General features: G+C 39.9%; 3 protein-coding genes across 6 annotated transcripts; 1 reads left to right on the forward strand and 2 right to left on the reverse strand.

Moving 5' to 3' along the window:
- Positions 1-1204: 1204 nt before the first annotated feature.
- On the reverse strand, positions 1205-4444 carry LOC111217641 (guanine nucleotide-binding protein G(I)/G(S)/G(O) subunit gamma-5-like). Its single transcript, XM_022739600.1, has 3 exons — positions 4315-4444; positions 1800-1926; positions 1205-1585 (listed from the first exon to the last, which is right to left on the reverse strand). The coding sequence occupies exons 1-2, from the start codon at positions 4405-4407 to the stop codon at positions 1801-1803; spliced, it is 219 nt and encodes a 72-aa protein (XP_022595321.1). The 5' UTR covers positions 4408-4444; the 3' UTR covers positions 1205-1585; position 1800.
- A 2986-nt stretch (positions 4445-7430) lies between these two features.
- clpp (caseinolytic mitochondrial matrix peptidase proteolytic subunit) lies at positions 7431-13479 on the forward strand. The gene is made up of 7 exons (XM_022739589.1): positions 7431-7501; positions 9080-9181; positions 9855-9926; positions 10018-10114; positions 10835-11022; positions 11133-11238; positions 12763-13479. Exons 1-7 carry the CDS (start codon positions 7490-7492, stop codon positions 12987-12989), a joined length of 804 nt encoding a protein of 267 aa, XP_022595310.1. The 5' UTR covers positions 7431-7489; the 3' UTR covers positions 12990-13479.
- A 1292-nt stretch (positions 13480-14771) lies between these two features.
- On the reverse strand, positions 14772-22610 carry LOC111217457 (aldehyde dehydrogenase family 3 member B1-like). 4 transcript variants are annotated; one of them, XM_022739337.1, is made up of 10 exons: positions 22544-22610; positions 21449-21618; positions 21043-21153; positions 19921-20041; positions 19121-19206; positions 18531-18612; positions 17437-17829; positions 15967-16133; positions 15762-15865; positions 14772-15095 (listed from the first exon to the last, which is right to left on the reverse strand). In XM_022739337.1, the coding sequence occupies exons 2-10, from the start codon at positions 21608-21610 to the stop codon at positions 14873-14875; spliced, it is 1449 nt and encodes a 482-aa protein (XP_022595058.1). In that variant the 5' UTR covers positions 21611-21618; positions 22544-22610; the 3' UTR covers positions 14772-14872. The 4 variants fall into 4 exon arrangements, with proteins under 4 accessions (XP_022595058.1, XP_022595059.1, XP_022595060.1 ...); XM_022739338.1 differs by having other exon boundaries at positions 21449-21648; XM_022739339.1 differs by lacking the exon at positions 22544-22610 and adding an exon at positions 22371-22478.
- Positions 22611-23027: the final 417 nt, after the last annotated feature.

Here is a 23027-nt window from a genome sequence, read left to right on the forward strand (position 1 = left end):
TGTTCCCTGAACGAATCCTGCTATCCATCTGCCATACAGTTCAGCTCTGCCTCGGACTCCAGCTGCTGTTTTCCAGCCTTACCTCACCAAGCCTGCTCCCCTCTAGTTCTCTGCTCCAGGCTCCCAGTCACCAGCTCAAACTGCCTGTGAACCTGCAGTAAATTTCTTTTACTTCTTCCCAGTCTCGTGGTCTCCGCTTGCACTTGGGTTCACCTGTTCAGGCGCCTTTGACAGTCACTATTGTTCTGCCTTACTGTCTGATCCAGGTTCTGCAAAGCGTTTGAGCTCCACTCACTGCCCCCTTAGAAACCTTTAGTCCAGCCATGATTTGACAGTAAGATAGTCACTCTTTTAGTTTTGATACCACTTTTTTCCACTATCACAATGCTACTTTATGAGCAATGATCTGCTGGAAACTTCAGGCACAGCCTTATTTATAACAGGTGGACGCAAGCTGCAAGTGGAGTTACATGAATGAGTCTCTGATGAGCAGCTCAACTCGTCCCAGAGTGTCTGAACTCATTCTTCAATGAAAATCTGACACTTTTTGTGTACAGGTGTAGCGATTCTCCAAATCATACCTCTTTTTTTCTACTCCATCATGGATTGGACCAACACATGCAGTTGGAAGACAATAAAGGAGTTACATAATATACAACTTGCCCTAATTGCAGTTAGGATAATACGTTTGTCACGTGTTATAGTGTTAATTGTGACATGAAAATGAGTTTACTACATTAGTACTAATGAGACTAGTTAATGAGAGCTCAGGATGCCCCAGATGATATATTTCTGAATCCTCAAACTTTCTGATAAATACAGAGAAAGAGACGGATGTATGGAGGGAAACTGCAGTGATGAAGATCCATTCCTCCAAAAGATATTCCCTCGTTTCGTGTTTTGATGAGAAGAGCGCTGTCGAACACATCAGGTGTTAATGGCATCACGCTGTAAATGATGTTCCTTGTAAAGCATTATGTTGTATTATGTCTAAAACAGGCATCTAAATTTTCCGTTGTCTGCTATTCAGCTTCTGGTCTGAACTCCATGATATGTGTGTCCTTATTTCACCAGAAAGTCAGAAACACAAGTGTCACTTTAACCCAGTGTAGTTGGTATTTGTTAAAAACAAAAATGCAAGATGCAGCTTCAGTCATAGATGACAAAAACAAACAGATGGCAAGTTTTAATGGTGAATAATAAAATTGCACAGAGGTTGAGAGAGACGGTTTCAGCTGTATGAACTGGACCACATGTTCACACTGTAAGCAACAAAATCAGCATCAACTTATAACAGTGTATCAGGCCTGTTGTATAAAGCCAGCATAGTAAAGACCCCCGAACCCTGCTAAAGACTGAAAAATGAAACCAGTAGCTTTTATTATTAATGCACAGACATTCTACCACATTAAATACAATGCATTACTACATTTTTCAGCTGAAATTGTCAGCATCATTCCGTAGCTGCCCCAGTGTGTGTGTGTGTGTGTGTGTACGTGTGTGCGTGTGTTTGTGTGGTCTTGACTTCTTCATCCTCAGAGGCAGTGGGGCACATGACAGAAGTGGTTTGCACTCCTTCACACTCCTACAAAAACAAGAAATAAATGTTGCTTTGAGGGCTGTGTCTCGTGCTCTAAAACACAGCATGTTCATTGTTCAGCAGCTGAGAGAGGTACAGTAGACAAAGTATCAGAGCAGCAGAAAAAGAAAATAATTTTTGAATATATATATATATATATATATATATAAAATAAAATAAATAAAGTCAATTCAGGCAAAGAGAAAAGGAACACTCACACCTCAGAGAAGGACACATGACTTGGGAGGCCTGAAAGGGTTGTCACTGGAGGGCACCCCGGTGAGGAGAGGGTCTTTGTGGGCATTTTGCAAACAGAAGGTCTTCAGTTCTGCAGCAGCCTGAGAAACCTGAATAATATCCAGTATATCAGGATATTGTTAAGGATATTATTATATTAAAATATTATTTAATAGAGCCTGATAATGCCTAGTTGTTTATGTGAACATGTTTTTATATTCATATGAAAATGTGTCAGCAGATTTCTAATGCATTAGGAAACAACATTTTAAAGGTCCACTCCCTGATTTCATCACAGTGTCCACAAATTCCCGTATTTTATCCATTATTATTTTTTAAAAACATCTACAACTAACGGAGAGAAATTTGTGGGCACTATTGGCACACTTTAACAAACTGGGTGTGTTGCCAAAATATTAAATAACTCTGATGATTGGTGTTTAGTGGTCAAGGGCTTGTATAAAGAAAGACTATCAAGTTGTATTATGGGAAGTGTAGGATCCAGTGTTTTTGACACTTCATGAAAGTAAAATTGCAAACCACTTAGTTAATTTTACACATGGAGTTCAGTTTAGTTCAGTAGCACTACTGAGCCTGTGGAAGCAGTTGACTTGGAGGAGAAAAAAAATGATAGGAGTCTGTGTTACACACTGAGGGCAAACTGTTGAAAGTCACATGGTATTTATCAGGCAGGAGGGGGCTAATGAAAAGATGCTATAGAGTTGAATTATAGGAAGTGTAGGATCCCGTAAGTGTTTGTTATTAGGGAATAAAAGTCAGGATGTCTCAGCCTCTACTGCTTCCTTTTTTGAAGATTGATTTTTAAATCTGTGTTTCACGAGTTCCCCAACTTGAAAGAACAAAGTGTGAAAAGGGTTAGTGGTTAGTTAGTAGTTGAAAACGCTGTGAATCTCTGTGGAGACAACAAAACATTTGACTTCAGCAAGTTGTGTTAAGTTGTGTTTTATTGTTTATGAATTTAACTTTGAATTTATCTCGATTTTTAATTTTTGAATCAAGTGTTGAATATGTACCTTGAATGATAGTCTTTTGTCAAGTCAAGAAGAAATAACCATCTCACGTTATATTTATAAATCTCTGCTGTTAAAGCTTCCAAACCTCTTCACATCTCTACTCTCCTTTAAATCCACAGAACACCATCCAGTAACTATTTAACCCTCGACATCCCTCATGTTCACACTAATATTAGCAGAACTGGTTTCAGGTACTTTGCACCTTTTAAATAAAATTAACTGCAAACTGCCCTCAAACTAGAGTCTTACATTTCCCAAGGAAATTTTTATTATTTGATGTATTTTATGAGTATTGTAATGTTTTTGTTAATTCCTTGTTTCTCAGCTTCTTGTATTGTATAGTTCTGTTGTCTTTGTTGTTGATTGTCTCTCGTTCTCAGGTCTCTCTGGGAAAAAGAGATTTTCATCTCAATGAGACTGCCTGAGTAGATAAAAACTTTTCATTTGTAAAAAGGAAAATGATGTGATCTCTTCTTATACATGGTTGCTTTAAGGTTGTGTCAATAGTATCACAGCAATATATAACAAAGACATAATATGAAAATGTGATGTTTGCTGCTGTAAATATACCCTTGCTTCACACCATAGTAATCAACTGAAACTTCATTGTGTATGATTTTTTTCATCTTGTAAATTCAAGTCATTCCAGTCTATAGTGGTCGTTTAAAGGCACTAGTGTTCGGACTGGAACTAATTGCAATAATCTGTAGACTGGGTGAAATTCATCTGTGATTTATTTATTATGGGAGCTCCTCCCCTACAGCTCACTGCTGGGCTGGTTAACACACACACACACAGACACACACACAGACACACACACACACACACACACGTTGTCTGACTTATGGTCTATATTAAGTAACCGCCTAACAATCACACCAGTCACACAGCAGCACAATCAACAAAGCTATCACTGTGCTGCACCAGCAGAGAAAAGTCTGTTTGCTACCATTTCATTGCACAGCAGGAAATATGTGAAGTGTATAGTAGTTTAAATAAGAGACTGTTCAAGTTTGTAGTAACAGACAACACAGTAGGCAGCTGCTTTTAACAGGAACAGAGAGGGTAACATTTCCTATATGTTACATTTATTCTACCCAGTCACAGAGGCACTGTAAAACCATTGACTATATATTTTAGACCTATTGAAATTACATTAAATCTTCTTGTTACATGGCAGATGAATAAAAAATAAGAAAATAAAAACTTACATTCAAACCTATTTAGAAGGCTCCATAAGGATATACTGTCTCCTCGACTAAAACTACTTATTGTTCCACCGTAATGAGCTTTGAATTGACTGCAAACATATAGAATGTGAAACTTTCAGCTGTAATTAACAGTGATTGACGGACTAATTAGTTGCAGCGCGCTCCACATTACAAGTCACACCGCGCCTCAGAGCGGGAGTGGAGCGCAGGAGAGTTAGATGATAAGTTTAATGGAGGTGTTGTGTTCACGTACCTTTATCCTGTGGACACTGGCCTCCAGACGAAGCTGCTTCACCGACTTCTGGGCGAGAGCTAAACTGCTGTTGGCGGCACTGTTGTTTGACATGACTGGGACACAATATCAGAGAAAGTGATCAAGCAGTCAGTTACACTAATCGTTCACCCCTAGTCTCTAATAAAAACTTATCTTCCGGTCAAAACTTTCAAAATAAAAAGCCTATTCACTCACTCTTTCTTAGTCCCCCCACCCACACCGACACACGCACTACATTAGAGGATATTGTAAATCGTTTATTTACAGTCTCGTTGTCGGTTAAATCGACTTTTGTGATTATCGATTTAAAATTTGAATTCAATACATGTACATATATTGAATTTTCTTTTATGAAATATAGGCTATCTACACATAAAATAAAAAAAACATATATGAAACCTATTAGAGATTGAAACAATTTCATATATTGGCATATAGCCCATGTCTAGCCCATACAAATAGACGTGAAAAAAGAAAAACATATGTGGATATAGAATTTGTATATGTAGTCTATGCTGTTTTGATAAACTTGTAAAACTTGCATATATAAATGAAATGTTAAATATACATTGGTATCACATATGCTTGCAACGTGTTATACCATATAAAAAATCATCACATTTAATATATGTACCTATACACATTTTACTACTATGGGTATTTCATACATGGTATACATTTATAGCTTCATATATCCAGAGGATATGTGTTTGTGTGTGTGTGTGTGTGTGTGTGTGTGTGTGTGTGTGTGTGTGTGTGTGTGTGTGTGTGTGTGTGTGATAATAATATATCCCTTTATAGGTGACAACATCCCTCTTGAGGAACATATATGTCATATAGGCTATTGCATCTCTGTATGGGTGATACCTCCTTATAATGGTGGCGGATGCATTTGAATCCTTTATTTGAGTAAAAGTTTGCCACACTGGAATATAAGAATATCACTTAAAGTGCTCATTCAGAACAGTGCTCACAATGCAGAAATGCTGAATTTCTACACTAAACTGTTATTTTTGTTCTTGTGTAACCCAGTACTGTGTTTGAACTGAGCCCTGTGTTTTAATATAATAATAATCTATTATAATCATATATTTCTGTCAAGCTTTCAAATCTATATAGGCTACAGTGGCAAGAAAAAGTAATGGAACCCTTTGGAATTGCCTCAATTTATGTATAAATCTGTCCTAAAATATGGTCAGCTCTTCATCCAAGTTACAATTATGAATAAATACAATCTGTTTAAACAAGAACAAACAAATTGTGTTGTTCTTGTTTATATTGAAAACATCATTCAAACATTCATAGTATAGGTTGGAAACAGTATATGAAAGCAGATTGGAGTTGTGGGTTCGATACTCTTTGGCATAGAAAAACCACCCACACATTTTGAGTTTGCTATTTACAAGAAACTGCTGATGTGAACCATGCCTCAGAAGACTTACGATCAAGAATTGCTGATGTGCATAAAGCTGAAAGGGTCACAGAGTCATATCAAACAGTTTAGATATTCATCAATCCACAGTCCAGTTAAGATGACTCCATAACCTAAGAATGCTCAGTAACATAAAAAAGAACTTCAGACTAACAGCTAAAGGCTTAAAGAAAGCATTGGAGCTGGTTAACATCTCTGTTCATGAGTCTGCCATAGTCAAATCATGGTGCATGGTCGTGTGGAGTCCTGCCATGGACACCCCAGAAGTAGCTGCTGCTCTCCAAAAACCACCACTGTGCCCCTGAAGTTTGCCAAAGAGCAGCTTGATACTCCGTAGCACTTGGAGAATGTCTTATGGACTGATGAAACTAAGGTAGAAGAAAATAGGAACTCAGGAAGAACATGCAGCACATATTTAAGGTGCAAAGGGCACCGCATACCAATGTGAAAACATCATCTTGAAAAACATGGCTGAGCTGAACCAGTTCTGTAGGAAGAATGAATGTTGTGCAGATCTGATCTGCAGCTACTGGAAGTAGTTTACGTGCTTATCAGTGATCAAACCTGATCATTGATAAACAAGTAAGCTATCCAAGGAAGCCAATCCTATCCAAGGGTTCACTTACTTTTTCCACCAGGAGTGTGAATGTCTACTGACCGTCTTCAATAAAGACAAGAAAGATTCAAATTACTTGTGTGATATTAGTTTGAGGACACTATGTTTGTCTACATTTGTGACTTAGATGAAGATTAAATCACATCTTATCAAAGCAGAAAATTATGTAAGGGTTCACATACTTTTTCTGACCACTGTCACTGCGTTTTGTCTGTGCTGTCCATATATTATATATATATATATATATATACAGTATATATATATATAGGCCTACATTTATTTATTTTCAGGATTAGGATAGGCTCCTCTATACTCCTGCTGCTGTAGCTGCTCCGTCTCCATGGCTACGGTCGCTCCTTCTGACACTATGCTGTGTTGTCTATATGCACATTGTAAAAATATCAACACAAGCACCTCACAGACAGCGGCATGTTGTTTCCTGGGCTTTTAATGTGTCCCCTGAACATCTCAGTACAACATGCTTAAGTGATAGTAAATGAATCATTTTTTAAATAATCAAAAGCCATTTACATGCAATAAATAAATAAATATAACAAAAAAAAAATTAAACATATGTACAGAAATAAATGGACAAATAAACGTGAAAATAAAAAATGCTTAATATTATTTATTTACATTTGGTTATTTGTCTTTATTGTTACACATTTTTATTCACTTATTCATTCTTTTATGTATTCCTCTTCATATTTTTACATTCATTTTTTTATTATTCTTTTACATATTTATTCTTCTTTATGGCACTCTTATTATTCCATATAGGAGAAGCATCAGACACAATCCAACAAGAGTAGCAATTTTTTTTAATACCTATTTTTTTAATGTAATATTTTACATATATTTTAGGGAAACGGTTCTAATTGCCTGGCGATAACCTGCGTATCTTTATATTAATGACATGCTGTAGAATGCAGTAATTAACGGGGAAATTGATATTAGATGCAAACAGCACCTCAACCTTTAGATAGATGGCACTAATGAAATAAACCGGAAAACCAAGCGCCTTAAAGAGGCGGTTCAAAGGTCAAACTGAAACTGTTTCCGGAGTAGCTGGGGGTCACACAGAGGGGGAGTGAAGAGATTCCAAAATGCTGTTACGTGTGAGTACATCCAGCAGTGAACCCTCATGTCATGTCACACTGTAACATTTATTTTACATTTTATTTTATTGTGTCTAGTGTTGTTGTCGCTGCTCGCGGTGTTGACCGTGTTAGCTAGCGGCTTGTGTAATGTTGCTTCATGACATCACCTCTAACACTGTCAGCTCCACACTGTAGCTGCTACTCATCATCTCTGCTACAGAGACATTGAGTGTAGGGATTCTCACAAAAAGCAGCGGACAGAGCCTGTCCAAAAATAAATTCGTGCTCGTTTTTATTTATTGACGTTTTTTTCGGTGACATAACAGCGGATGACAGCCATGTTTCTAGGTTTAGCTACCTTGTGTACATGACGGCCACAGAGAGCATTGCAAGAGTTTAGGGATTTAACTGCTTAAATTTGTCACTAAAAGTAAACTGGAGAAGGCATTTGGATTGCTGGCTAGTAGAAAAGCAGAAGCAAACCTGAATTGCTGTAAAAGCTGTAAATAGCTGGAGGCTAAATTGCGTGCATTGGAGTATTTATTTTGAATGTTGTGAACATTAGCCTTACAGCAATCTCATGTTATATTTTGGGTCTTTTATTTAGGAATCCTGCTCCAGAGAGACTCCCAGTAACCACCAGTTACAATCTGGAGGCTTTTACTTTGAAAATCAGTCCTATCCCAGAGCTCTTTGGTAGACCTGGTAAAGTTTCAAGGACTCAAAAGAGTTTAGACAATATTTTCAGTTAAAATAGTTGTAAATTCACCTAATGTTGTGTATAGATACAGTATGTATGAGAAAGGGGGCTGCTAATGTCTGCTGTTGATGCAGATGTGAATTAAAAGACACCATCTCATGTGGTAGAGACCAGACCATAATGACTGAAGGCCCAATAATCCGAGGCATCAAATCTCTTGTTTAAGTGGGAGTCAGTGATGAGAAGTAAATACAAGAGTGATGTGATTAAACCTTTTTGATTTTAATTTATTTACTCTGGCTGCAGCATTAAGAGTGAGCTGGACTTTGTCAGTCCAGCAAAAAGTGCATTACAGTAATCCAGTCTACTAGAAATAAGAGCATGAACCAGCTGTGGTGATAACAGTTTAACTGCAATATTGAAGCCATGTGATGCCTACTGCTCATTAACCATACATTTTAATTTTTTTTTTTTAAATATATGAATGTTTTTGCCAGTGAAAATTACTCCTTGGACACTCCGATTAACTGAATTTAAAACTTTCAGCCAACCTTTCAGTCCCTTAACACTTCAGCTATTTTCACCTCTTACAGGTTTCCTGACACTGGAGTCATGGCAATGATTTAAATTATCCATGAAACACTTTAATATTACTCTCCTTTCAGAGCACACACTTCTACTGACGCCTCAAGACCTTTCAGTAAGCTTCAGGTCATAAACAAACTTACAAGCCACCTGCAGTTTCTCTGCCTGACAGTGTTTGAACTTCAGCTTATAGTGACACTTCTTCATTTGTCTTACATGGAAAATATGCTCCAGTTATTAAGTGAAACTTAAATAAAGTTTGAAAACAAAGAAAGAAACTATAGTTTTTTTTCTTTGTGTCTGTCTTTCAGAGGGTGTTGCACATCGGAGGGCTGACACTGAAACACAGTAGGACCATCCACCACAGTCCTGTATGGAGGAGTCCTCTCATACCTATAGTTGTGGAGCAGACGGTGAGTGAAATGACTTTAACTGCTCAGCTGTGTTCAAAGCTGCCACGTCTGTTAATTGCTGTTGCTGGAAAAGGTGCTAAATGTTGCTAAATGGCATAATATGTTAATTAGCATGATGTCATTGCGTGATATTTGTATTCTGCTAAATGTCAGCTGGTTTCAGTCCATTCAAAATGATCTCCATTAATATCCTCATATCCCCACAGTAACTCACTGTTAATTGTTTTGAACTTACAGCAGGTTAGTCAGGAACATTTTCCCTCCAATAATTCCTCTGTATCATAACAACATCATAAACTACCGTCTTCATCTCTTCTCAGGCTTTTGTATGTGCAGATTTGAGATAGATTTGACAAGGAAAGATGCTCTGGTACATAAGAAACAAATAGTTTCACATTTTTTGTTCTCTGCAAGATAATAATCTACTGTTCCACTGCTAGCTTTTAAATTCTCACGAGTCAAAACATCCTTGATCGCACCAACAGAAAAAGTTTCTGTCTTAAGAACAGTCTCTAGTGTGTTGCTTACTGTTTAAAGGAAATTTAAAGTCTCTGCAAGATGGTTTATTTTACTGAAGTGAGCTGGAGACAGTGGCTTGGAGAGTGGGGTCCAAATAAATAAAGTTGTTTTGTTGGTTTATTTAAGAAACAAATGTACCTATTTTCTTTTCCAGGGGAGAGGAGAACGAGCGTATGACATCTACTCCCGCCTCCTGAGGGAGAGGATCATCTGTGTGATGGGTCCTGTAAGTGTTCTCAGGAGTGTTGAGATTGATCAAGAGTAAACTGCAGATTTTAAAATTTTAAAATTTCTTCTTTCTCTCTCCTTCTGCTCAGATTGATGACTCTGTTGCCAGTCTGGTTATTGCCCAGCTGCTCTTCCTACAGTCAGAAAGCAACAACAAACCCATCCACATGTACATCAACAGTCCTGGTAAGAGCATCAATAAAGACACAAGCAGACAGGAGCGTTCAGAGAAGACGTCTGGAGTTGTTAAGCTCCAACACTTCACTTTGCAGTTTCTTTCTCAAGTCCATGTGCGTTACTGAGGAAAAAAGTGTTTATCAGCTTTTAGGATTGGGGCAATGGACAAATACATAAAAGCATCCTGAAAATGAGACAAATAATAGAAAGTGTAGAACACAAATGTAAACACAGATTTTTTTATTTCTATAAAAGATTAGTTTAAGTTTACTGGTTAGAGTCTGATCTGCCTCCTCTTCAAAGCACTTTGTGTTGATAACAAATGTTTTGCATTGCCCCTAAACCTTTATACAAAACGTTTCAGTTTTGATTCGGATTGTACAGTTTTAACTTCAGTTATTTGTCTCATTGTAAAGATTTTTTTTTTTTTTTTTATATAAATTATTGATGTCTGTGTCTTTTGATTTGATTCCCCTTTTTGATTGGTTGTTAATTTGGTGCCTGCAAAATATAGTTAAGAAAAAATTAACTATTTAGGTAAAACATTCACTTTCCAAGTGTCCAATTCCCTTTTTCACTTTCCTTTTTCTTTTCAATATTTAATCATGGCCTGATCATCCTGAGTATTACAGTACAATAATAGTCAATTTGCCCTTTTCTCTTTTGATTTAGATTCTGAGTAAAATAATCCGAATATGAGCCTCTCTCGTCGTTCCTCTCCCCTCCCAGGTGGTGTCGTGACAGCAGGTCTGGCCATTTACGACACCATGCAGTACATCCTTAATCCCATCTCCACCTGGTGTGTTGGCCAGGCGGCCAGCATGGGCAGCTTGCTCCTGGCAGCGGGAACGACGGGGATGAGGCATTCGCTGCCCAACGCCCGCATCATGGTTCACCAGCCTTCGGGAGGCGCCAGGGTAAGGGCTGGTCTCCCTGGGTCCATTGATACTAATCTGAAATCAATCTTTAAAGGGGATTATTTCACTGAAACAGGGAATTAATGTTCATAGTGTTGCTGTGTGTCCAGGGTCAGGCCACAGATATCGCCATCCAGGCCGAGGAGATCCTGAAACTGAAGAGACAGATCAACAACATCTATGCCAAACACACGGGGCAGCCGCTGGAGACCATTGGTAGGTTTTCTCAACTGTTTATCTTTAGCCTCCTTTGTGTGGTCTGACGGAGAGACATGCGGCGTCAAGGACATGACAACAACATCACCTTTTCCTGCACAGTTTCAGTCACGAATGGTCCAGCGCAGGCAGAATAGCACCACTAGGATACGACAACACTACATGCAGCTGTGACTCTGGCACAAGTAAGGAATGGGATGTTTAGTTTCCCCATTCCTGGCACGTCCCTGGAACTGATCAGGAGTCAGTCTTCGTCAAGCACCTTTCAGCTGACGAGATGATTTACAGTCCAGTTCTGAAAAAGTGATGTGGCGTTGAAGTATAAAAGTCAAACAGGTAAATCCTTAAACCTGCAGTGCAGAACCTCTGACAGTGAGAGTAATTACACAAACGCTGTTGAATACAAATATTTTACAAACACCCACCTGTCCAGGAGCAGTAAGGCGACATCTGTATCTGCCCTCCGTCGCTCTTCTTCACTTCTTTCGCTGCTCTCCAGCGAGGAAAAGCCGTACCGGTGTTACTCTGTGGTCGTCCTCACCGTCGCAGACTTTCTTTTGTATGTAGAGCATCAGAAAGTTTTCCTGGATGCCTCCAAGCTTTTTCCATCATAGGCTCCTCTATACTCCTGCTGCTGTAGCTGCTCCGTCTCCATGGCTACGGTCACTCCTTCTGACACTATGCTGTGTTGTCTATCTGTACATTGTAAAAATATCAACACAAGCATCTCACAGACAGCGGCATGTTGTTTCCTGGGCTTTTAATGTGTCCCCTGAACATCTCAGTACAACATGCTTAAGGTTCCTACCCATGCATTTCATCTAGGAACCTTCAGCATGTTGTACTGGGATTATCAGGGGACACTTAATAAACATCTGAGAAATAATGCTGTCTGTCCGGTGCTTAATCGAGCCTCCAGTTCGCTTACAATGTTCATACAGAAGGAGGTTTAAAACTCTGGTACACTACTGAATATAGAGAGCTTTACCAGAGTCCTAGAGGCTTAATCAGTATTGTGTGAACTTTTGGTCGCAAACTATCGATTTAACAAAGAGTCAAATGATTATATGTCATCTTGAAAGGAGACGCTCATCATGACAAAGCCAAAGAGAAGCGTCCCACAACTCTGCAGTTAGCTGTTTTTAGGTTTAGAAACTAGCTGGTGAACAGAGCATTTACAACTTACTGAGCCAGATATTTAAAACAGAACTAGAAGGAGAGAAAAGACTGGATTTAAATTCATCAGACTGCACTACGTAGGTAAATGTTTGCCAGTACGTTCAGCTAAACAAAGCTGATAATAAGTCAGCGTTGTGTTTACAACTAGCTGAATGGAATTAAAAATGTGTGTTTTATGTTTTCCATGTGACGTGTGATCCCATCTCCAGCTGGTGTTTGGTTAAAAGTCACTTAATGGTACAGAAACCTGGTCTGTATACCATGTAGGTGTGGCGTGCATTAGAGGCGGGAATGGAACTGTCATGAATGTTCTTCATTTCTTTCCTCTTTTCCTTCGTCTTTTAGAGAGTGTGATGGAAAGGGATCGCTACATGAGTCCCATGGAGGCGCAGGACTTCGGTCTCATAGACCGGGTCCTGGTCCATCCTCCCCAGGCCGGCCAGGATGAGCCTGAGCTGGTGCAGAAAGAGCCACCAGCAGCAACCAGTTCCTCCCCACCCCAAGAGTCTCCAGGTCCTGAGCAGCCATCCACAGGGACAAATCCCCCCTCCTCATACAAACCTGAGCCATGAACCCACCACGACAGAGCTGTCTGAGTTCTCCGTGCACTTCTTCAGGATTCAGTGCCTGACAGTTCCTGAGAGCGGGGCCCATCCTCCATGGTGGATTTCTCTTGTCTTAAGTAGCTTCTTCCTTCCCCCTACAGTAACACTATGCAGTCTACACATGTGCAGGCAACATACTGGCTTCATGCACTGTGACATATCTTAACATGAAGTGAAGTCATTGTGGGTTACAGCTCTGTTTTTAATTATTTGTCAGATGTCGATACCTGTGGTCTATGAGATTGGTGTTTCAGTTGAGTTGATCTGACACGGTGGAAGCTGAAGGAGAAACTCGACACACGTTCACTGGGGGAAGGGGAAGCAATGTTAAGACTACGGAGCCATCTTGGTCTGTACCTCCTTACTGCAGAGATGTCCACTGAAGAGTGCAGAGGGCCTTGTATGACTTGTATTTGAATATTCATATTTGTAATAATAAATTTAATTTTGACCACAATACACAAAACACGGACGGCTTGTTTTTACTCCACGATAGTGATTCATCCTAACAGTGTAAACGGACATTTTACTGATTCATATAGTAATATTAGTGATATATACATATAGTGATATTTCTAGTCTCATCGACCATTTAAAGCGCTTTATTCCACAAGCCACGTTTACACATTCATAGTGGGGTTTTTTTTTTTTTCTACACCACACATGCTGGTGTTACATTGGGGTCAATTTGGGGTTCACTGTGAACGTTAGCGCCGACACCCGTTGTCTGCGTTTACGCATGAAGAATGAAGTCTGTGAAATGATCGAATGCTTATGTGAACATGTGTACAGAGAGCCCAAAACTGCATATAAACCTCAGCGCTCAAACATCAAATGCTCAAGTTACAAGTATTGAAGTATGACCTCGTTTTTACACCTGAATCTGATTGGGCAATGACAGAGTCCAATCAGAGGGCAGGTGGTTCTGTTACCTCCATCTCCACCGCAGGTCCGATCGGGTCCTGAGAGATGTAATGTGCTCATCAATGGGCTCATCTGCGACCCAGGTGAGTTTCCATACGTTCACAGCATATCGTAATATTTACCATTGTTTTCTACAGCATCATGAATCACGAATGAACACGCCTGAGTCGACCCGTCCTCCATCTCGAAAATGTACTACACTTCAGGAAACTGAAACATCTGCTTGTCTTATATAGTCATGTGGCAGCATGAGCTCAGTGTGGCCTAGAATGTGAACAAATAAAGACTGCATCCTTTTTTTTTTTGGAACACATTTTTAAAAGACATTTGTTTGGCAATAAAGGTCAAATTTCTAATTTATTTACAGTATTTAATGAAAAACTATTAAAATACAGACAATAACAAATGTGAAAAAAGAAAAAAAACAAACAAACTGACAGATTCACAATGAGGTCGTCAAAACCCTTCCACTGTTCTCACCACCTAAAGATTTCAGTGCAAGAAGATAAAAGTAAGCTGACAGAAATTCCTAGAAATTTAGATATCTGAGCCCGTGCAGTTTTATCAATTTAAAAAAAAAAAAAAAAAAACTTTTTTCTCCAATCTGGGCCAAAACACACGAGCTCAGAAAGGAAGCAACTTAAAACCAGTGATTAAAGGTAGGAATTTTTCTATTGAAGAGAAAATACAGGTCATAATATTTTCTAAAAACACTGTAAATTACAAAATTACAAATCGGTTGCAAAATGAAAAGTGTGAAAATGGAATGGAAAAAATGGACAAAACAAGTATATTAATATATACAAGCAAACACACACACACACACACACACACACACACACACACCCCTTAAAAAAAGAATGCTTAATCCTGTTTCTATATTAACTTCCAACATTCACTCATGCATAAAGTATAAAAAAGCTCCACTATCTACACACACACACACACACACAGCTTGTCATCACATGAGCGAGCAGCTGCTCTTGGGTGACGTGGTCCAGCGCAGCCAGCCCAGCTTTTCGTCGCTGTACGGAGGGTAACGCAGGCCGTTGAGCCTCTCCAGAGCCCAGCCGCGCAGCATGCAGGCCCGCTGGTGGCTGAACGTCTCGAAGCCCCAGCGGCCGTGGTAACTGCCCCAACCACTGGCCCCTGGACGACACAGTGAAAACCAGAATACCAGTCAAAAAACACAGATAAGGAGAGGCAAACTATAATCTCTGTGTCAGTGAGGGAATATTCTCCGACATGATCAAACGGACTCAGCATAATAACAAGCCAATGTTAAAGACCCCCTCCTATGAAAATCCAGTGTTTAACCCTGTTAACATATTACTATGACAGCCGGGGTTTCATATGTCACAGACCTAAGGAACCAATCCTGTCAACTTGTGAGGACAGGGGGCGGGGCTAAATAAACCTGAAACCTTGTCAGCACAGAGAGCCACAAACAACATAAACAAATAAAAGATGCTAACTGCGCTAACTGTTCTGGTCCGTCTGCTAGTCTCTGGTTCTGGTCTCAACAGACTCCTCATCTGAGTCTGGGTCTGACTGAGGCTCAAACATGTTTCCTCCTCTACCCATCTTGATGCTCTGCTCTTTTACCTGTACACCTGGAGCCAGCAGGTGGTGGGCGGGGCACAAGGCCTGATCCAGATTTCTCAATCAGGAAGTAAGAGTAGAGGAGCTTCAGACCCAGTTTTAAAATTTAGATTTTTTTGAAAACCATGTTAAACACAATATTAATCATAGTAGAGGATTTTTACACTCTGAAACTGAACCAGTGATCACATGAGTGGGAGATCAGAGACACACCTACCTACACCTCCAAAAGGCAGGCTTGGCAGGGTCATGTGGACGATCCCATCATTGGAGCAGAATCCTCCGCTGCTGGTCTTCTCCAGCACCGTGTTGACCACCTCCAAACACGAGAGACAATTCGATAAAATTACAAGATAAAAATATAAGACGATATGTCTGTAGTTGCGAGGCGGGAGTTAGCAGAGTTGTGTGTTCTTACAGAGGATTCATCAGAGAAAACATAGACAGCCAAAGCTTTCTCTTTACGGTTGATGAAGTCGATGCCTTCCTCCAGAGACTCCACTGTTAGGATGGGCAGGATGGGGCCGAAAATCTCCTCCTCCATCAGGGCGTCGTCTTCAGACACGTCCACCAGCACTGTGGGAGCTGAGGAGAACACAGGACCAGAAGCCTTTACGGTGTGTGTGTGTGTGTGTGTGTGTGTGTGTGTGTGTGTGTGTGTGTGTGTGTGTGTGTGTGTGTGTATCAACACATCAAGAAATTATCTACATTCAGACACAATGTGGATGATGCAGAAACTTTGCTTTATGGAATTATGAAATTTTATCTCTGAACGCCCCCAAATTCTTCATTTAGGAGAAAAAAAAAATACCAGCAATTATTCATTTATTAGTTTATTCTACATTAATGCATAAACCCAGATGTTTATTTATCGCAACAACAGAGACTTGGAAAGAGTTTCCATTCTCTGCCTCCCTACATGTTCTTTAGAAATCTATGTCATTTAATACAAAATCAAAAACGCCACCAAATTGCACCTATTTTAAAGCTGGACTAGACAGTTTTCACACTTTGTCAGAACATTAGTATCCAGACGTCGCTGGGCTCTTGCTCTCTTACTGTTTCTGAGCACTGACTCAAACCTGATATAAACAACTGAAATTTAAGATCATACAGGTCAGTACAAGATTCTACCGTTCAGGACCTCGTTTCCCCCAAACGCATCTTCACGCTAAAATGATCACAGACGCCATCTTATGAACCTTCTTAAACATAATAAGTGTTTCCCTAAACAATTGTAACTGAAGACGCTCGAATCAGGAACCTGCAGGAGGAACCAGAAACTACATGATTTATAAAAGTATTTAAATCGCTTTAGTTCATTTTTAAATCTTTACTTTCATCATGACCACTAATGTTATTTAAGAGACATTTGATGTAAAATGAGTGCTAATGTTTCAATTCCAAAATTAAGAAAACACACACACTAACTGATCAACAACTGTCCTGTGTAACTGATGTCACAGTTTCTATCTTCATCCCCCTCTCCCTCTTCTCACCTAAAGTATTCGTCTCCTCTGACTGAAATGACACTTTCCTGATGTTATCAGGTTGCACGGTTACATCCTGCAGCTTTATGAAGATCACTGATCGCTATGAAAACAATCATTTACCTGTTTTTCCACTCGGCTCCCCTGAGGGGAAATACCCGGTATATACTCAGAGTATCTTATCAGTATCTTGTAATCTTATCTCTGAAATCAAGGATGTTAAACTGGCACGAGCACGTTGCTGCTCCTCCTCTCGTCATTTGTGGGTAAACTATGTTAGCCATGTTGCTCGTTAAGAGTTAAGCTTTAATAACAGGTTACCTTCGGGAGTTTTTGTATGAACGCTGGACTTTCTCTGTTGTACTGTGAGACACTGTGTAGAACAGAGTATCACCTACCTATGTATTTCTCCTCCTGGTCGCTCTCTCCTCCCAGAACAACTTTACCACTGGACTTCTTGAGCAGTTCCATCAGACGCATCCAGTGCCGGGGTGACACGATGCGGGACAGGTCGGGACACGTCTTGGGCTCCTTGCTGTAGAAACCCTCCAGGGCTTCCCGCAGTGCCGGCAGCAGGGCGTCCCGCGTGGCCAGCGAGCACAGAACGTAGTCCGGAGCCACGCAGCTCTGGCCCGCGTTGAAGAACTTAGCCCACGCCAAGCGGCGAGCAGCAGCTGCGATGTTCACCCGACCATATATGAAGCACGGACACTTCCCGCCCAGCTCCAAGGTCACTGGGGTCAAGTGGACCGAAGCCGCCTGCAGGATGCTGCGAGCCACGGTCTGAGAACCTGAAAGAGAAGTGAAAGGTCAATGTCCAAAGAGAGGATGAGATTCTGTCTCTGTTGAGCATGAACTACGTTTCTACATTTCATGACAACACAGCTGCTAGAAAAGATGATTATTACTTTACTGTCAGACGCTAATTTTACATTATTAAGTAACCTGCTTATTTGAAGATTCAGTGTTCCACATCAAGGAAACAAAAACAAAAAACATTTTTCTACCTTGGAAACATCGCTATAGTACAGTCATTTATACAATCAAAAAGATGCTGAAAAACAAGGCTTTATTTCAAGCCGACTGGATTATTGTAATTCCACTTTTTACTGGCCTCCAAATAAAAAAATTAAAAAAAACACCACCACCACCACAATGAATCAGACGTCAGCTCATTAAAACTCTGCAGCTCGGCTATTAACCAGAACCAGGAGGAGAGAGCACTTTAGTCAGTTTTAGCTTCCTGTCACATTTAGTATTGATTCTAAAGCTCCTCCTCTTTAGATACAAAGCCCTTAATGGGCGAGGACCAAGCTATATTGCTAACTCCCTGATCAACTACAAATCTGTTGATAGCAGAGTGATGCTTTGGATCTTAGCATGTATTTGTTGTGTTCTTATCCAAGACAAATTGCTGACGTTGTGGTCTTGAGACCAGTTTTAAAAGACAACACTGACATGCAGTAAGCGGATCCATCCCGGAGGTTTTTACCTGTGTAGAAGATGTGGTCAAAGCGATTCTGCAGAAGAGCCTTGGTCTCCTCCGCTCCACCACTAACAACTGCATAACAGTCCTGTCAAATTAAGAGTCCCACTTTAATTAGTGTCAGATGCACTGTGTCAAGCTCACACATACTCAAAAGAGCTGTATCCTATTGGTGTATACATCGGCCAATGATTAAGAGGAAACTGCAGATCAGACAAGTCAAAGATATGTTTTAGAAACAGTTTGTCCATCACGTCGTTCATCCACCTGAAGGCAAACAAGCTCGTCTTTCAACTGTAAAATGAGTCATGTCATGTCTCATTTAATATATTGGTCACCACTGAAGTCCATATAACACGTTGCACAACTCTTCTCCAGTACTTCTCACCTCTCTTTATTTTTGAGATTATGAGATTGATGATTGATCGATCACAGGTTCATGTTTTTAGCCTTCTATTATTGTTGAAAAATAACAACACAACACAACTGGCCACACAACACTGACTTTGTAGATTTAACAGAAGAAAAAAAAAAAAAAAAAAACACACATTCAAAAACATCTCGGGAACAAAAGAAAACCTGAGACGATGCTTTACCTGAGACAGGTACTTGGGGATGAGTTCTGCTATCAGACTGTCTGTGGCAGCACTGACCTCTGAAGGCTTGACCACTATACAGTTTCCTAGTTGGAGACATCAACATAAACAACAACCAGTAAAGACTTCAGTGACATTAGTAAATTGCACATTGTTTCTAACAGTGTTTAGAGGCCACATTTATCTTGTAAAGCCTCAAACCTCAGCCACATTTACTGAGACCGCTGCATTATAAAGTCAGAAATGCTGCTGTTATCTACTGGCTTCATGTAACGTTGTGTTATTGCTGTGAGTTAATGACCTTGAATCTTGACATCTAACACATGAGTCAGCTACAGACCAGCCTTCATCATGTGAGGACCTGCCTTTAAATTGTAAGTTTGAGAAAAAGAGCTTGTGAATGCAAAGCAAAACGTAAGAATTCAATTTACTAATAAATATTTAATGTGTTAACACTGGATCACATGATCACATGACAGGTCGCTCAAGTATCACCTGGATCTGCTGCTCCCCTCAGTTCTGTGCAGCTTTACAGCGTCTTTTAGCTCATTGTTTTGGTTTTAGTGGCTGTGCTGGTTTCCAGTAGCAACAGCATGAACCGGTTTAAATTTTCAGGGTGGGAGTTTGTGGGACAGAAAACCAAAACAAAAAGCTAGTGAGGCTAAAATGCTCCATGGACCTGAAGGGAACTGGTGATGATTTAATGTTGCCATTTGATTTATTGTAAAATTTAAAAAAAAAAAAAAAAAAAAAATTGATTATTGCAGTTTGAACAGCTCAGATGTGGATGTGAACGATACCTGCTGCAATAGCCGCAACCATAGGTAGGATAAGGAGTTGCAGGGGGTAATTCCAGGCCCCGATGATTAACACAACTCCTAACGGCTCCCTCTTTACAAAACAGTCATCTAGTTTTGTGGCCTGAAAATGGACAAAAAAAAAACTATAAAGCAAAACACACATTTTGAAAATATAGCACATAAACATACAATATGTGAACACCATTTCTGTCATCCATTTTAAATGCAAAGGTTTCCTTTTATTTAAAACTTTAAAAAGAGCAACTTAAAGGGGTACTCCACTGATTTTACACATGAAGTGTCCGCAATACTAAATGTACGGTGGCCCTGAGAGTTCAAACTACTGCAACTTAAGAAAACACACGTAAACAGACAAAACACAAACAAATTCAGAAAACATCTTCGATTTGACAACGCATACTCACAACACAAACAAATACACAAACACACTGCAAATACTCACTAAACGACGGTGTTTCCAGGGGGACACTAAAAAGTGATGAACCCGGCTGGGACACACTTGTTGTTCATACTTTGTGACTTTTGAAGTTAAAAGCATTGAACTACAAGTACGTAAGTATTATAATTCATCCATGCAAGTGTGTCCCAGTTAGGTCCATCACTTGTTTGTGTCGCCTGGAAAACACTTCCATTGTGTTGTGAGTATTTGCAGCACGTGTGTTGTCAAACTGATGAAGATATTTGGAGAAGTTGTTTGTGTTTTCTTAAGTTGCAGTGCGTTGAGCTCTCAGGGCCACCGTATAAATCACTGGAATACCCCTTTAACTCCAGCTGAATTTTTTTTTTTTTTCCTTCTGGTCTCCAGTGGTTTAACGTCTCGACTCGCTGCAGTGATGTCGAAATGTAGCACTGGGTGTGTCAGTACTTGGTGACGTCACATTTGAGTCGGTGCTGGGTTTGGTCAAAAGTAAAAACAAACTTCTCAGCCTGGTGCTTAGTCATCCTTTAACTTTGTAAACTGAAAACCTTTGGCAATGTGTAATGGTAATCACACAAGATGATATCAAGACATCATTTAATTATGGTATACAATAAAAATGATAAAGCCTTATAATGTAAGTATATGAAATGTATGTTTTGATAAATCATTGTTAAACCTACCAGGTTTTTGCTGACATACTCTGGCTGCATCCAGCTTTTGAAGTTAGCGATGGCATGGTGCAACTCATTGATCACAATGTCAACCTCAGACAGGATGGCCTCAAACTTTGGCTGATGTACCAAGAAAGAGAAAATAGTTAGTGCTTATTGAATTGAGCAGAAAAATAGGTATATTATATGCTGTGCTTCAAACAGTGAGTGTGTGCTTTAGATAGAAATATTAACTGGCTAAAAGTACAGTTAATATTTGTACATATTGTTTAATGTGTGAATTTCTCACAAATGTGTAGCAGGGTTGTTACAGGCTTTAAAAATACTGAACTGCAAAGGAACAGCTGTGCAAAACAAAACTTTGAGGAAGTAGTGTGTGTGTGTGTGTACACGACACGTGAACACAGTCTTGTACCTTGGCGAGGTCTTTGTGCAATGCATTTAAAATCTGTTCCTCGTTGTCTTTGAGCATGGACATCAGCTTGGTCAGCTGTGTTCGACGAAACTGCTCTGGTATTGTGACACCTGAACGAAACGATGACCGCAGCCTGTCAACTACCTGACTATGGGTTTCCATTCTTTCACCTGGAACACACACAGGCAGATTCAAATAAGCTGAAATGGAGAAAAGCAAGACAAAAAAAATATCACATTTGAGAGGATGTAACAGACAAATGCTTGTTTAAAAAAAAAAAAATTCAGTGTTGATCTGTCATTTCAGCAATTCAGCATTTGGTGTCAACCATTAATTGTTTGTGTATAAGAAGTGTACTTTTTAAGTATTCCTCTGTATAATTTCCAAGCATACCCGGTTATTTGCAACCCCGTGGAATTGAGTTATAGCTCCATGAACTGAGGGGCCTGTTCATTAGCTGTGGAGCTGTTCAAGAAGTGAAATGATCCACGAAGACGCCAGAGTGAGCCTTCAAAACCCAGGAAAAACTAATGGGTTTCTAGGGGGTGCCTCAAGCAATTTCGCAATATTTCGCCGCGGAGAGGAAACATTTGTAAAAATTCTGTAAGACGAATTTACTACAACACTTTAACAATTCACCAGATGTCTTCAAGTGTATGGCTGTTCTCATTCACTTTAGCGGGAAAGCAAAAAACACATAAACTGTGATATTTGTCAATGGAGTTTGGCACACCACTGTCTGACCGTGACAGTGATATTCATCGAATTAGTGTTACTTGCAGCTACTGTTAAAAAGCCATAGAGAATAGCGGTAAAGAGTTAGTTTTACGCTTCAAAATGAACTGACATATTATGTTTAATAATAATCATAATAAAAGAAGTACAGTCAGTTACAGCTTGTGTAACACAAAGCTGTGATTACCTGAGGAAAGTAGCAGGTTAGTGTGAGAGCAAATCTTTCCCCTTTTCCCTGGAATTTAAGGAATTTTCTATTTCTAAAAAAACTTACTATGATATCCATCCACGGGAATTAGTGTTTGTCAAATACATAAATTTAAATCCAGAAGAAATAGTGTAATGTTTAGCGTTGACTACCTGTTAATCTGAGTTTTGTCTCTCAAACCGCACAGCTTCGCAACCCCCGTGCCGATGAGATAATGACTGGTGGGAGCTCTTCTGTTTCCGGGTGTTGTCCCTTTTCTAACTACCGGTTCGCCTTGGACGCCCATCGAAACAGGGAGGTGGAGCCGCTTTAGTCGATCTTGAAAAACTAGCAGTACAACTTGTCAGGCGGGAGAGCAATGACCTTGTGTGTTCAGCGTGGAGCTCCATGTGCAAACTGTCACCCATTTATTCAGTGCACCGTACAGCTGCCGTTGCAGCCCCCGTCTGCCTGGTTTACTGCGGCCTGTCTAGCTATTCAAACTCTGACCTCTCCCATCTACATGGCTGCAGCACTACAGCTCACTGCGTGTTTCTGAGTGTGCTCCAGAGGGCTGATGATTGGCTGATTGAATAATTGCATGAGGTGTATTCATCATGCTGTCAGCCATTGAGGGAGGTGGTGTACTCCCTGTTG

This window comes from Seriola dumerili, unplaced genomic scaffold (assembly GCF_002260705.1).
Source record: "Seriola dumerili isolate Sdu_G_001 unplaced genomic scaffold, Sdu_1.0 BDQW01000044.1, whole genome shotgun sequence".
In the NCBI taxonomy this organism is placed as follows: Eukaryota; Metazoa; Chordata; class Actinopteri; order Carangiformes; family Carangidae; genus Seriola; species Seriola dumerili.

Coding starts and splice junctions, on each gene's coding strand:
- LOC111217641 (XM_022739600.1), bottom strand. CDS start 4,407: ATGTCAAACAACAGTGCCGCCAACAGCAGTTTAGCTCTCGCCCAGAAG. Junction 1,927..4,314: donor CCAGTGTCCACAGGATAAAG/GTACGTGAACAC, acceptor GATATTATTCAG/GTTTCTCAGGCTGCTGCAGA.
- clpp (XM_022739589.1), top strand. Junction 9,927..10,017: donor TCATCTGTGTGATGGGTCCT/GTAAGTGTTCTC, acceptor CCTTCTGCTCAG/ATTGATGACTCTGTTGCCAG. Junction 11,023..11,132: donor AGCCTTCGGGAGGCGCCAGG/GTAAGGGCTGGT, acceptor CTGTGTGTCCAG/GGTCAGGCCACAGATATCGC.
- LOC111217457 (XM_022739337.1), bottom strand. CDS start 21,610: ATGGAAACCCATAGTCAGGTAGTTGACAGGCTGCGGTCATCGTTTCGT. Junction 18,613..19,120: donor TCCCCAAGTACCTGTCTCAG/GTAAAGCATCGT, acceptor TTAATTTGACAG/GACTGTTATGCAGTTGTTAG. Junction 16,134..17,436: donor CCAGGAGGAGAAATACATAG/GTAGGTGATACT, acceptor TGTTCTCCTCAG/CTCCCACAGTGCTGGTGGAC.